This window comes from Pelodiscus sinensis, chromosome 6 (genome assembly GCF_052426305.1).
Source record: "Pelodiscus sinensis isolate ZL-2025 chromosome 6, ASM5242630v1, whole genome shotgun sequence".
NCBI classification, from domain to species: domain Eukaryota; kingdom Metazoa; phylum Chordata; order Testudines; family Trionychidae; genus Pelodiscus; species Pelodiscus sinensis.
In genome coordinates, this window is record NC_143057.1 from 35,426,645 (window position 1) to 35,441,723 (window position 15,079).

At 43.0% G+C, this 15,079-nt stretch overlaps 2 protein-coding genes across 2 annotated transcripts in view; one reads left to right on the forward strand and one right to left on the reverse strand.

The window, feature by feature from the left end:
• LOC102452968 (cytochrome P450 1A5-like) overlaps window positions 1–13,197 on the forward strand; it is a 91,893-nt gene extending 78,696 nt beyond the window's left edge. Inside the window, 1 exon segment of the mRNA XM_089779236.1 lies at window positions 13,026–13,197. The gene's annotated coding sequence lies outside the window, so the exon portion shown is untranslated.
• Window positions 1–15,079, reverse strand: part of LOC102452715 (uncharacterized) — a 68,423-nt gene that overhangs the window by 47,934 nt on the left and 5,410 nt on the right. The window contains exon 2 of the mRNA XM_014580963.4: window positions 12,970–13,077. Coding sequence (XP_014436449.3) covers window positions 12,970–13,077 — 108 coding nt within the window. The remainder of the gene's footprint in view (window positions 1–12,969; window positions 13,078–15,079) is intronic.

Sequence of the window (15,079 nt, forward strand, 5' to 3'; positions counted from 1 at the left end):
TATCCATGCTGCTCATTGACAAAAAAAAAAGTCACATATTACTTCTCTGCATTTTTAGAGAACAATCCTTGTACCAGTACAGGAACTGTAATGGGATTCCCTCCATGTGTAGCCTGGGACTGTGGGGTTGTTGTGCCACATTAACTCTCTCCAGGCTGGGCTGTCTCTCACAGTGCCTTCCTAGTGACCAGAAGCAACCCCTCCAGGTGCTGTTATCACTCCGCACAACTGCGTGTGGAGCACAACATTCAACCAGGTTGCATCAATGCTCCCAGAACCACTCATAAATCTCTTAGGCTACGTCTACACTGGTGGCTTCTTGAGCAAGAACAGCTGTTCTTGCTCAAAAACTTGGCGGGTGTCTACACTGCACACACGTTCTTGCGCAAGTAAATTTACAGTCTAGCATCAGAAAACAGGGCTTCTTCCAGAAGACTTATTCTTCTCCCCACGAGGAATAAGCCCTCTTGCACAAGAGGGCAGTGTAGACAGGCAACATGAATTTCTTGCGCAAGAAACCCCTATGGCTAAAATGTCCATCAGAGCTTTCTTGCGCAAGAGAGCATCCACAATGCCATAGATGCTCTTGCACAAAAGTACATGCCAGTGTAGACACGCTCTTGTGGAAGACTTTTTGCGCAAGGATTCTTCTGCAAAACAGTTCTTGCGCAAGAAGCTTCCAGTGTAGACGTAACCATTATGTAAGGCACCAGCTAAATCTCTGCCTCTGTAGCTCCCAGTACTGTATCTCAGTAATATATAATCTAATGTATTAATTGGTTCGCTACTTTGTCAATGGGAAGTGGACATATCCCAGCTTTTGTGAAACCTGAGTCAATAATGTGTCCTTCTTGCTAAAAAGGCCTACAGCATATTTGGCTGCATTAGTAGGGACATTGCCTTCAGATTGAGGGACGTGATTATATCCCTCTATTCAGCACTAGTGAGGCCACATCTGGAGGATCACATAGGGCTCCTAAGTACAGAAAAGATGTGGACAAATTGGAAAGAGTCCAGTGGAGGCAACAAAAATTATAAGGGGGCGCGGGGCACATGATTTATGAGAGAAGGCTGAGGGAACTGGGTTTATTTAATCTGCAGAAGAGAGCCATGGAGGGGGGTGGGGGCGAGGCATTTGATAGCAGCTTTCAACTACCTAAAGAGGATGGAGCCAGGCTGTTCTTGGTGTTGGCAGATGACCGAACAAGGAGAAATGGTCTTAAGTTGCAGCAGAGGAGCTCCAGGTGGGTATTAGGAAAAACTAGGAGGGCAATGAAACACTAGAATGAGTAACCTAAGAAGGTGAATCTCCATCCTTAGAGATTTTTAGGTCAGGCTTGAGAAAGCTCTGACTGGAATGATTTAGCAGGTGGGTCCTGCTTTGACTTGGGGGTTGGACTAGATAGCCTCCTAATGTCTCTTCCAACCCTAATTTTCTAAGATTCTATGATTTCTGATGTCACAATCTCAATGGAAACAAAGAACACAATAGCATAGCAAGAAGGTGCTAGATATGATGAGCAGGGTTACAAAATTGAAACACACCTAAAAGTTTATCATTGAAGCTGAATTACGTAAGTTATTGTTTTATCCATTGACTTCCTCTTGCAGAGTTGCATCAATATTCCTTTGTTATTGTAGAGTGGAACAAATTCAGCCCTTACTCAGAACTTGCAGGTAATCTGTTATTGTATGCCAAAATTCCTAGTGCAAGAATTTTGTAATCAGGGCATCTTCAAAAGATTTCATCACTGCCCCCAAAAGACTCATCCATGCTGGTAAATGCCTTCTCCACTGGTATTTTTACCATTAATTCCTTCCGAGCTCTTAAAAATAACAGTCAGTAAGGGAGGAAAAACCCTAATGAAACATAGTTTGTTGCTCTTATACTATTAGAGGTCATCTTTCCTTTAATATTATTAGACTGATGGATTTACTGTAATTATATAGCCTTTCAACGGTCATAAGGTGCTATAAAATTATGAATATTATTCATAGAATCATAGAATGTTAGAGCTGGAAGGGACTTCGAGAGATCATCAAGTCCAGTCCCCTGCCCTCATGGATAACATAAAAGGTCAGATGTGTACCCTTTTCTCCAAATCTGACTATTTCAATGGTTTCTTTAGAAATCTTTGACTTTGTCCCCAAATTAATTTGTTCCACAGCATATACCAAACAGACAAAGCAATGTTTTGTTCATTTTCAAATGGAAACCCAACCTGCAGTGTTATCGAATGTTGAGCTTGGAGTTGGGTGAAAACTCATTGGAGATGGTGGGCAGAACAGCCACCTTTCAGTCAGGATAAATGTAAGCAGCAGTTTAGTGTCATTTTTGGAGTAAACGGAAACAATACAAGGTACGACCCAAAATACCGTTCATATGCAAAGCTGATTAGGTACTGAGCTATGCTGGCAGATGGTTTTCAGTGGGGGTGGAATGAAAATCTATGGAGCTCTGTATCAGATGGAGCTGTCTGTATCAGAGAGAAAAGCAACAGAAATATCACAGAAGCAGACAGTGAAAGCAGCCACAAAGCTTGAAGCCAGCCAAAGAGGTATGTATAGAGTGACTCCGAGGAAAAACTAACAGAGAAAACTGTTGGGTGGAATGATGTCTGGAAAGATACTGGGACTGTAAAAAAAGGAAAATGTCTCCTGTTTGATTCTTCTTATGTTCAGGAATACAGGACTTTATGTACATTTTTTGTAAACAGACTGCATAAAAAAGAGGAGAAAATTCTTTTAACAGAACACAAGATGCTGGCTTGTCTTTTGAATTAAAAGGGGTAACAATAAGAAGCTTTATTCAGTTTGTCCAAGAGTAGTTCAGACATCTTTACCCTTATGCTCTTCTCTGGATACTTCCGGATTTATTAGGATTTAGTATGACTAAACCCTGGACAACCATTTTAAAATTAGGACTGTCCCAACTAGGATGCAGTCTAGTACGTCACAAAAAAGCTTTGCTCTGTTTCATGATAGGAGATCAAACTAAATGACAAATCCTCATAGTTTGAGGACAGTCTTTTTAGATTGTAATCTCTTGAAGGGAGGAGCTGTGTTTTCCTCTATTCAGAGAGCGCCTGCATTTTGGGAATTGCCACAATCTAAAATAATACTGAGGTGTAAAAAATGATCAGATTAAAAGAAATCAGGCCTCTATTTGAAGAAGCTAAATTCCAGCACTACTGGTGACTTCTTGATCCTATACTTGGACTGACAGGTTTATAATCCATTCTGAAAAAGTCCATTCAGGAAAACAGAGGAAAGACAGCATTGTGGATGCCAGGGCTGGCCTTACCATGAAGCGAACTGAGATGGCCGCCTCAGGTGCTAGACTGTGTGTGTGTGTGTGTGTGTGTGTGTGTGTGGGGGGAACCACTAGGACCCAGAGTGTAGAAAATTGTGTCGTCTGCTGGTGCAGTGAGGGGGCATCATTTGAGCTCCCTGCCTCAGGTGCCAAAATGTTGTGGACCAGCCCTGGTGAATGCCTATAGCAAACCCTGAAGAATACTTTGGTCCCTGAATTTTTGGAGTATCACTTAATTTCTCTACGTAATATTTTAACCCTATTAACACAGCTGTCTGTTTTAGTGAGCTTTTGTGAGCAAAATGTACAGATGACCTTGAGTGGAGAAAAAAGGGTGGCTATCAGAATTCATAACAGGAAAAGAAGGGAGAGGAAAAAAACGTACCTGTCAATAATAATGCCGGTGCTAATAAGGCTAATTCAGTGGACTAGAGGTGTCCCATATGTAGCTTTTGATGTCAATGATGCGTTAAACGTAAGGAAGACTGGTTTTATAATGGGCCATCCAGTTAGTGTCTTTGTTCAGGTCTGTTTGGGCTTTTTTTAAAATAGGGTTATGAACTATGTTTTGCCCAGCTGATTGTTCACAAACTTACTCAATTCCTCTTGAATATTATCTAACCCCTTCACACAGAATATCTCTAAAGATCTTGGTAAGTCCTAGGATAATGATTCTTTGGTTGGAATACACCTCAAGCTTGACAGACTCCTCTGTTTTGCATTAAACATGTGAAAGATTAAGTCCCCTTTCTCCCTGCCACCAAGCTTCCTCATATAGAAATAGTCCAGTAGAGCATATAGTGCTGTACATTATCCAACCTGTCTTTGCAAGGTAAAGGGTCAGAATGTGTGATTTTTTTTAATTAAATGTAGGTTGTGATTTCTCATTAGAGTTTTCTTTTGCCAGTATCAGAGGGTCCTATAGTTCTGAGCTTCATGGGATGAAAGACCCATTCAGCAAGTCTAGCATGTGGTTTTCTTTTCTTCATTCTTTCTTCTGAATGTCTATTAGCTTCTGTATGGTAGGCAAAACAGCTGACAAATGCATGGTAAAGAACATAACATGTATGTCAAATTGTGTGACAAAGGACAATGTCTGCTCACGATGAATTATCTCCGTTCCCAGAACTGAAAGGCCAGCATGGAGTATGAGCAGAGACTGTGGAGGTATTGAGGAAAATTAGCTGTAAACAGATAGGATTGCCTGAATGCTGTTTCTCCTTTGTTGCTTCCATTTAATCACAAAATAGAATTGATGATAAAGGTACAAATGTATTTAGTCTGGCTTGTTTCCATGCTTATTTCTATTTGTGAAATAATTAGTTTGGAATTCTGACAGCTTGCATGGATATTTTATGGGGCCCTGGAAAAGGGCTAAAACTGCTCACTGTGTTCTTTGACTGCAGTCCTTCCTGTTTCGTCTCAGGCTTCTATTCTTCTGTCTTTTGCCACTATTTTTTTTGTGGAAGCATGGGACCACACATTATCTCCAAAAATGTGCACACAGCCCTTCACTACAGATACACCTTTCATTTACCACCCACACCAATCCACACAACTCTCCCGGAACAACTCCCTGCACGTAGAAATCAACCTAACCACCCACACGACGACAAAAGAAGCATGCACAACCCTAAACATCACTCTGAAGCCAAGGATATTAGAGTCCATGTGAAGTGGTTGAAACAGCTACAAACATTTAGAATATCATCTGATTCAATCATCTCTGGCATTTCTGGTCTGTTGCTATTGGATTTTTAAATTCTCATTCATTTTTAGTTTTTTTTACACATGACTTTGTGAATTATAGCCATGTCACAGCACAGGGGTACAGCTGCTAATCTTGGTATGTATCCCCATAATGTGCATGGGTGGACTTTACAAATTCCAAAGGCTCAGGGGCTGGGCTGAAGGCCTTGAGGGATCTCAGAGCATCATCACTCAGGGTATGTCTACTCTACCCTCCTAATTCAAACTAGGAGGGTAATGTAGGCATACCGCACTTGCAAATGAAGCCCAGGATTTGAATTTCCCGGGCTTCATTTGCATGAAGCCGGCCGGCGCCATTTTTAAATGCCGGCAGTTCGAAACCTAATCCGAACTAGCTACTCCGTGCCGCGCGGCTACACGCGGCACGGAGTAGCTAGTTCGGATTAGGTTTCGAACTGCCGGCATTTAAAAATGGCGCCGGCCGGCTTCATGCAAATGAAGCCCGGGAAATTCAAATCCTGGGCTTCATTTGCAAGTGCGGTATGCCTACATTACCCTCCTAGTTTGAATTAGGAGGGTAGAGTAGACATACCCTGAGTGATGATGCTCTATGTCTACTCTACCCTCCTAATTCAAACTAGGAGGGTAATGTAGGCATACCGCACTTGCAAATGAAGCCCAGGATTTGAATTTCCCGGGCTTCATTTGCATGAAGCCGGCCGGCGCCATTTTTAAATGCCGGCAGTTCGAAACCTAATCCGAACTAGCTACTCCGTGCCGCGCGGCTACACGCGGCACGGAGTAGCTAGTTCGGATTAGGTTTCGAACTGCCGGCATTTAAAAATGACGCCGGCCGGCTTCATGCAAATGAAGCCCGGGAAATTCAAATCCTGGGCTTCATTTGCAAGTGAGGTATGCCTACATTACCCTCCTAGTTTGAATTAGGAGGGTAGTGTAGACATACCCTCAGTCTTTGGCCAGCTCAGGGAATAGCGCAGTGATACCCTGCTTCTTACACTCAGGTCATGACAATTCCAAGTTTCAATATTAGATTAACACTGAGCATGAAATGAGTGAGCTGTGTGCTTCAGGAATACATAAATATGAGTGTTGCCAGGGTCAAGGGACCCTGAGATAATTAAAGACTTTGATATAGAAAAAAAGATGATTTCACATAATAAAATGGCACCACATGACTTAAAGCACAGAAACATTAAAACAACTACGGTATTGCATGGGGAAAGTACGTGATATAAATAACAAATAGATCAGCTGAGCATGCTAGACTCACATTAATTGGAAAAAAAAAGGATAGAACAAACTGCTACTGAGTCCTTGAACTACAAAACTGCTTTAAACAAGCTTCACAATCAATTTAATTGCTAGGTATGAATTTAGTTTTAGAGATCCCAATTTGTCACTCTTGGATGTTCATACAGACTGGACCTCCATAGCCCATCTGTGGTCCGGCACTCCCAGGGAAAAGCTGGGCCCCGTGCTCAGAAACTCCTTCCCCACTCTCCTTAGAGCTTTCCGAGCATGGCAAATAGCTCATTTGTGACACTTCTCAGAGAGAAAGGAGGAGAAAGAATGGAGTGTTGAAGAGGGACATTTGAGGACAGAGGGAGAGTGGCTGTGCAGACCCATGACTGGGGCTGGGAATACAGTCCAGTGAACTTGGGGCTTGGTGCACTCTCGGAGGCTGTGCTCCTGATTCTTCATCATGGGGCTCCGCAGCCACCCTGCCTCTTCCTGTGAGCATCTCCCCATTTCCCAGTCGATCAATGCTGGCCCCTCTGCTGCCACCAGAGTGGAGCCCCACAGCTGGCAGCTGGCAGCAGCAGAGGGGCTGGTACTGACCTCCCCTGGTCTGGCAGATTACCTGTTTCAGGGCTGGCTCTTTTGTAGTTCAACCCGGAGAACCTTACTACAGTTAGCAGCTCTTCTTTCTTCCTCGAAGCTTCTGTGGATTGGATTCTCAAAGTATAAAACTGCATTTCCTAAATTATCCTGTTGACTTCAGTGGGACTACCTATACAGGCAGTCCCCGACTTACGCGGATCCGACTTACGTCGGATCCGCACTTACGAACGGAGCTTTCTCGCCCCGGAAGTCAGGTCGAGAAAGCCCCGTTCGTAAGCTGCTCTGGTGCCCCTGGTCTGCTGGAGACCGTCTCCAGCAGACCAGGGGCACTGGGCGGGTTCCCGCGCTTCTGAGGCTTTGCCAGAGCAAAGCCTCAGAAGCGCGGGAACCGCTGCTGCTGCCCCTTGAGACCCGGTGCCTGTGGTCTGCTGGGGACGGTCCCCAGCAGACCACAGGCCCCTGGACTGAAGCCGCAGCCGCGGGGGGGGTCCCGCACCTCTGAGGCTTTGCCAGCGCAAAGCCTCAGAGGCGCGGCACCCCGCTGCCGCTGCGGCTCTGCTCCCCGTGTCCCTGGTCTGCTGGGGGGGGGGGGCGCAGCTAGTGTGCTCCCCCCCCAGCAGACCAGGCTTTTGTTTTGGACTCTGGGGCAGAGCAGCTGGGGCGCTGCCGATTGGTCCTGCAGCGCCCGTGGGCACTACTGGACCAACCCGGCAGCACCCCAGCTGCTCTGCCCCAGGTCCTGATTCAGCCGCTGCTGGTCAGTTTCAGCAGCGGCTGAATCAGGACGTCTGGGGCAGAGCAGATGGGGTGCTGCTGGGTTGGTCCAGTAGCACCCCAGCTGCTCTGCCCCAGGCGTCCCCAAGTCAGCTTCTGCTGAAACTGACCAGCGCTGACTACAGGAAGCCCCAGGCAGAGTTGCTCTGCCCCGGGCTTCCTGGAATCAGCTGCTGATCAGTTTCAGCAGCAGCTGACTTGGGGACGCCTGGGGTTCTTAAGTTGATTCTGTATATAAGTCAGAACTGGCGGTCAGTTTCAGCAGTGTCTGAATCTGGACGCCAGTTCCGACTTACATACAGATTCAACTTAAGAACAAACCTACAGTCCCTATCTTGTACGTAACCCGGGGACTGCCTGTATTATAAATATCAGTGAAATGTAAGTTAATAAAGAGCCCTAAATCTTGAAGTGGTCTGATTTTTTTTTTAATCAGGCCTCTCCAACAAATTTTATAGGGAATTTTATCTGAATATGGACAGAGTAAAAAAAGACTTCAGATCTTGGATATAGCAGCAGAAAACATGTAGAAATATTTTTATGATGCTAACTCACCCACCACAAAACGTTCCTATATTTCACCCTTCTTCTGGATAGCTTCTTGCTGCCATGTTGCAAACTTTTAGAATACACTTTCTTGGGGCTAAGCAGCACAAGTTCTGAGGTTTCTATCATGCAGTTTGATCAGAGGCCACCAGACAAGAACATTGCACTCTCTGGGTCCCAAATCAGTGACAAGGTGCAACTTCCTTTTGAACACCAGAAGCAGAGGCTGCTTCAACATACTTCTTCATCAGGCAAATAAGAAATAGTGATTGCCTCTTCTTGGAGATGAAAGATTCACCTTCATTGTGCTACTAACACTTGCCAGGCCAGTGAAGGAAAAAAATCAAAGATCGGAAGAGAACTTCATTTTTTTAGCCATGTGTGCCTTTATTTGGCCAAGAAGCGTAAGACCATTGCTCCAAATGCTAAAGCAATTTACACGTAACAAAGAAAAAAACCCATGACAAATATGAACAACAGCGAATGCAGTTATAAGTACCTGTAGGGAAAATTTCATTGCCCGCCTGACTATGATTAAGTTATTTAAACAAATGTGTTCCAATGGTAGAAAAAATGTTTGTGTGTCTGAAAACTATAGGTACTGTGTGTGTGTGTCTATTTTTTTAAAGGGGTAATTTATTTAAAAAAAGGTTGAGAAACACTGATCTAGGCTGACCTCCCACACATTGCAGGCCACAGAACTCTCACACACTTGAAACAGACCCCTAACTTCTGGCTGAGTTATTCAAATCCTCCAATCATGATTTAAAAACTTCAGGTTACAGCGAATTTACCATTTATTCTAGTTTAAACCTGTAAATACCCCTATGCTGAAGAACTGCCCCCTGCAGGGTCTCTGCCAATCTGACCTGGGGGGAAAATTTCTTCCTGACCCTAAATATGGCAAGCTGTTAGATCCTGAGCATGTGGTTGAGACCCAGCAGGCAAAGACCTGAGAGAGAATTCCCTGTAGTTTTTAAATCAGAGCTCTGCCCACGTAGTGTCCCATCTGCAGCAGTTGGGTATTCTTTGCTATTGGCAGTTGCCAGTGGACCATGTGTGTGTTTGTAAGCTTCCCCTTCATACAATCCCTTCCATAAACTTACCAAGATCAAGCTTCAAGCTAGCAAGGTTCTCCTCTTTCCTCCTACCCCCGCCCCCTGCTGCTCTTCTTGGCAGGCTATTCCTGAACTCCACTCCTCTGGCAGTGAGAAACCTTTGCCCAATTTCAAGCCTAAATGTGGATAGCCAGTTTACAGATTGTTGTTCATGTTTCCACATTGGAGCTCAACATAAATAACACCTCTCCCTCCATTGTATTTATTCCGCTGATGTATTTGCAGAGAGCCATTCTCTCTCCCCTCAGCCTTCCTTTGGTTTGACTAACCAAACCAAACTCTTTGAGCTGTCTTTCTTGTTTGATCCTAGTAACCCTCTGCACCTTTCATCTTTTTTAAACATGGGAGACCAAAATTGCACACCGTATTCCCCATGATGTCTCACCAGTGCCTTGTATGATGGTACTAACACTTTCCTGTCTCAGCTGGAAAGATCTCACCTGACACATCCCAGGTCTGCATTAGCCTTTTCCATAGCCACATCACATCGATGGCTTAGTCATCCTGTGGGCCCAAGTTTCCTCCTCTTCTGTGACTTCCGACTGATGCGTCACAAAAAATTCTTGATAGTCCCTAGACCCATATCGTCCTACCAGTAGCAAACTAGCCACACGCAACCACCCAAATAGCAACATTGTTCAAGCCAACTAGCAACACTCAACCGGCCAATAATGGCTAGCATGTTGAACACCACGGCCCTATATGCATTTATTTAGGCATAAGTTTTTATGGGCAAAGAACCACTCCTTCAGATGCTTATGCCCAAATAAATCTGTTAAGGCTGCGTCTAGACTGGCATGATTTTCCGGAAATGCTTTTAACGGAAAAGTTTTCCGTTAAAAGCATTTGCGGAAAAGGGCGTCTAGATTGGCCACGGACACTTTTCCGCAAAAGCACTTTTTGCGTAAAAGGGTCCATGGCCAATCTAGACGCGCTTTTGTGCAAAAAAAGCCCCGATCGCCATTTTCACAATCAGGGCTTTTTTGCGCAAAACAAATCTCAGCTGTCTACACTGGCCCTATTGCGCAAAAGTTTTGCGCAAAAGGGACTTTTGCCCGAACGGGAGCAACATAGTATTTCCGCAAAAAGCACTGATTTCTTACAGTAGGAAATTCAAGTACTTTTGCGGAAATTCAAGCAGCCAGTGTGGACAGCTGGCAAGTTTTTCTGGAAAAGCATCTGATTTTCCGGAAAAACTGGCCAGTCTAGACACAGCCAAGGGGTGTATTTAGACTACAGGGTTTTGTTTTTTTTAAACTTCCCCTGCGTCTAGACTGCTGCCATGTTCTTTTCAAAGTAAATTGAAAGAAAGTGGCAGTTTCTTTGACTGTGGAAAACCTCATTTTACGAGGAATAACGCCTTTTTTTGAAAGTGCTTTTTCGAAAAAAGGCGCTATGTAATGCAAACTGTGCTTTTTCAAAAGAGAGCGTCTAGGCTCTCTTTTGAAAAAGCGGCTTGCTTTTTCAAAAGTACTGGTTGTAGTCTAGATGCTTTTTTTCGCAAGAGGCTTTTTCAAAAGTATCTTTCGAAAAAGGCTTGCAGTCTAGAATTAGCCAAGATGTGGTGTAACTCCTGCTGTTGTTGATTGGAGTAGGAGTTGAAGAAGTTCAACTCTTAGATATTCATGAAAATGAACCTTTTGAGTTTTACCCATAATAATGTTTTGGCTCCAAGGGGCACTAAATATATAGGGAAGGGGGTGCATTCAGAGCCATGTAATGAAAAAGCTATTTTTCTTGAGAACAGTCTCTTTTAGAGACAGGATAAGAGAATGTTTACTCCATCTCCTCTTTTTGCCTTCTGGCCTTTCATCTTGGGAAGAGCTTTAGTAAAGGAGTGCTATAAATAGGAATTTTGGTGATCTGGAGCAAAAAGTGAAAAACACCAAAGCCCTAAAAAATGTTTACTACCCTATCTTTGAAAGTCATATGATGCAGTGTCTTTGGGAAAACAAAATATCCCTCCTTCTTCCATCCATTTTATGCAACAGAGATCACTCAAGCACATCTCAGGGCAACCTCAAAGGGAGGGCCAAGATATGTGTATTTAAATAATACGAGTCCTTATGGCTACAGAGTTACTACAGTTACTGATACTCTGCATGTTTGCATATGCTGCGTGAGTTTAATCATATTCTGTACAAATACTGCCAATTAATAGGGACCCGTCTTGTTGGCTAGTTGCAACAAGTACAATGTTTGATTTAAGTTTAGGAATGCAACCTTACTCCCTGATGCTTGTTCTCACAGGATTACAACCATTTGCTATTATGATTTAAAATTGCTTACGAACCATGGGCTAAAGCAATACAGAAGAACATCCATACTGGGTCAGACCAAAGGTTCATCTAGCCTAAAATCCTGTTTTGTGACAGTGGCTAGTGCCAAGTGCCCCAGAGGAAATGAACAGAACAGGATATAATCAGGTGATCCATTCTCTGTTGATCATTCCCAGTTGACCATCCCTGCCCAACCTGGTTAATTGCCATTGATCGACTTATCCTCCAAGAATTTATCTAGTTATTTTTTAATCCTCTTCTAGTCTTGGCCTTCACAATATCCTTTGGCAAAGAGTTCCACAGGTTGACACTGCACTGTGTGAAGAAATTCATCCTTTTATGTGTTTTAAATCTGCTGCCTATTAATTTCATGACCCCCTAGCTCTTGTGTTATGCACAGAACTGCACAGTGGCACAATGGGGCCATTTAATCTGGCCTTTAAAGGCTCTGGCACGCAAAATGTTAAATAACAGGAGAGTTGGTAGAACAAAAGTAGGGTAAAGTTGATATTGATTAGAGTTGGTGGTGAATTGTGTATTTTTGACACGTTTTGTTTTATTCTGCAACAGAACAGAACCTTTCCAATATTTTATGCAATAAAAAGCAAAAGGTTTATGCTCATACAGCAAATCATCTAGTGGTCAGGCCACTCACCTGGGATGCAAGAGAATCAGGTGACTATCCTAACTGAAGGTTTTGAGGAGTTCTCTCTCTCTCTTTCTCTCCCCTCACTAACAAAAGTTGAGGTTCTGAAAAACCTTCCCAACAGAAGTTTAATTGAAACAGATATACTTCTGCAAAACAGCTTCAGATTTGACCAATCAGTATTTTTCGCCTACGTTGACAATAGAGCAGGGGGGGACTAGTTTGAGAGTGCTACTCCACCAGCAACCACCTACCCATGGTGACCATTCTAGGATGGAACAGACAACCCATAGAACCAGCTTGCACTAGCAGTGAATGCAAAGTAACCACACTGTATGGGGGAAGCTAAATCTCTGTTTCTACTCTAGATAGAACTAGAATCAAAATAAAAATATCTGCAATCTGCTATTCCTTCCTGATGATCAGAGAACAAAAATGGGGGGAACATTTTCACAACTCTTCATTTCTGATTTACATCAACATTTTCCAATCAGATGGTACGAACACCCCTGGTAGCTTATACACTGAACCTGCAATTACAGTAAACAGCCATGAGGCACTGTGGAAAGGAGTGATGCCATTCAATGTGTCAGTCAAGCAGGACTGCAACACTCAGTTGCTCCTAGAAGTTTTTTTCCCAGACTGTACTTTCAGGAATGTCATTAATGCTGTGGTTGGTGCATTTAATTGGTATTTGGAAAGACAGAAGGATAATGTTACCTGCTTTGCTTTGGCTTTCAGCTGCAGGAAAGACAGAATTTCTTTTCTTTTTCCAGAGCCAAGATCGTGGTGCCAATGGGATATTTTCTTCAGAAGCAAGATACTGTGCTAGATGGAAAAAGAAAATGTCAAATTTCTGGAGAAATCATTTTTTATTTCAAGTTGACTGGGTTAGTTAATGTGCAAAGGAAAAGAATGGAGAGAGAGAGAGAGAGAGGTCAGAGGTATAACAGGTAATATAAAAAAGACCACATAGGTACTCCTTTTTTTTTTACAATATGGCATAATAAAAAAGCAATGGAGATTCAGTAAAATGTGTGTGTGTGTGTGTGTGTATATATATATATATAGATATATAGATATAAAAGGCTCTTTTAAATCTTTTTTATACAACTTATAATTATACTATGTAATTCACTAACAGAGACAGAGAAATAATCTGAGGAAAGAATGGGGAAAGAGGAACTCTTGAGTTTTAAGTACAATTTGACGTTGCCATCCTCTGCTGTCTTGCTCAAGTCTCTTTTGTTCTCTGCCTTAAATTCTAATCATGTAACCTAGGATAATCTTTAATTAACAATAATGGTGATTTGTTAAAATCTTTAAAATGCCTTACAGATGAAAATCACTCAGTGATCATGAACAAGTCACCTGTTAACACCATGGTATGCTATCAATGTTAGGTAACTCTTAGTAATTGCTGATATTTTAATACCCTTTACAAATGCTGTATATTGTTACTTACACTTCACAGAAATTTGAGGCAAACAGATAAAAGAATAAGGGTCAAATCCCTGTCAGGTGCATGACCCAATTAGGTAGAGAAGAGAATGTGGCCTAAAGCCTACTGATACTCCCCGGGCTGTTTCATCCCCCTGTGTGAATTAGACCAATCTATACGGTACTGTAAACTGTCAGCTGTTACACAGCCAGGGATGGCTGAAACTCAAGGTGCTCTGCCTTCCTACACTGACACGAGCCCGACATTAGAAGAAAGAATTGTGAGTGGCAGGGGTAGGGGTAGGGTGTTACTTCATTCAGTACCTTTTACTTGATTCTGTATGTAGGCTAGTGATGCACAGAACTACATTTTCACATGAAAAGAAATACTAGAGATCAGGGCCGGATTAAGGGGGGAGACTACCCGGACAACTGCCCGGGGCACCAACCTATGGGGGGCACCTGATTGAAGTGGTAAGGGGCGCTGCATCAGGCGCCCCCCATAGGTTGCCGTCCTGGGGCACGGCGCCCCATACACGTCAGTCAGGTTCCATGCGCCTGGGGTGGGGTCGCATGTGTGCCTCATGCCCACTGCCCAGGGCGCAAGAATGACTTGGGCCAGCCCTGCTAGAGATGACAAACTGATCAGTTTCACTTCTTCTACCAACTCTGTGGGTATTTCATGAGCAGGCCAAAGAAGGGTCAGGCAAACAACTCATTACATTTCTTGTTGGCATTATGTGACACCTACCATCATTATGAGGCAATCTATAATAAAATGAGACTTCATTAAACTGTTGTCATGTGTCAGTGCCAAAAGTACACACAATGACTTTTAGCACAGATATAAGCCTCTCAAACTTAGCCAGTCTCCTTATCTGTCAAATATTTAGCAGATTAGGAATTTGCTGAAAGCAGGACATTTGAGTCTTCAATGGGGAGAACAATTTAGGCAGGTCTGAATTAAGACAACACTGAGTCCTAGCCACACCCCAACATCTGGGTCTTTGAAAGCCTTCCTCATTATTTGCTGCCAAAGATTTTAAAAATGTTCAACTGAACTGGTAGAACACACTGGCTAACTGCCTGGAAAATTAATTGAAGAGCTAAGCCAGTTTTTGACAGCTGTAGCCTCTTTTTCAAGGGAAGAAAGAATATTTTATTTTATTCAGCTAGTTCTGTTTAATGATTTGGTCATTCAACATTGAAAAACTAGGAGGAGTAGAAAAAGCAGAAATGATTGGAAAAGAAAACAATCTATGAATTAAAAATTAGGTGTGAGAGGAAGAGTTCTAAAATCTTGAGGGACGTGGTGGCCACAAATAAGTAGAATTTACTAACTACAAATATCTTCTTTGTTTAATATAACATTAAGGATTTTTAATACACA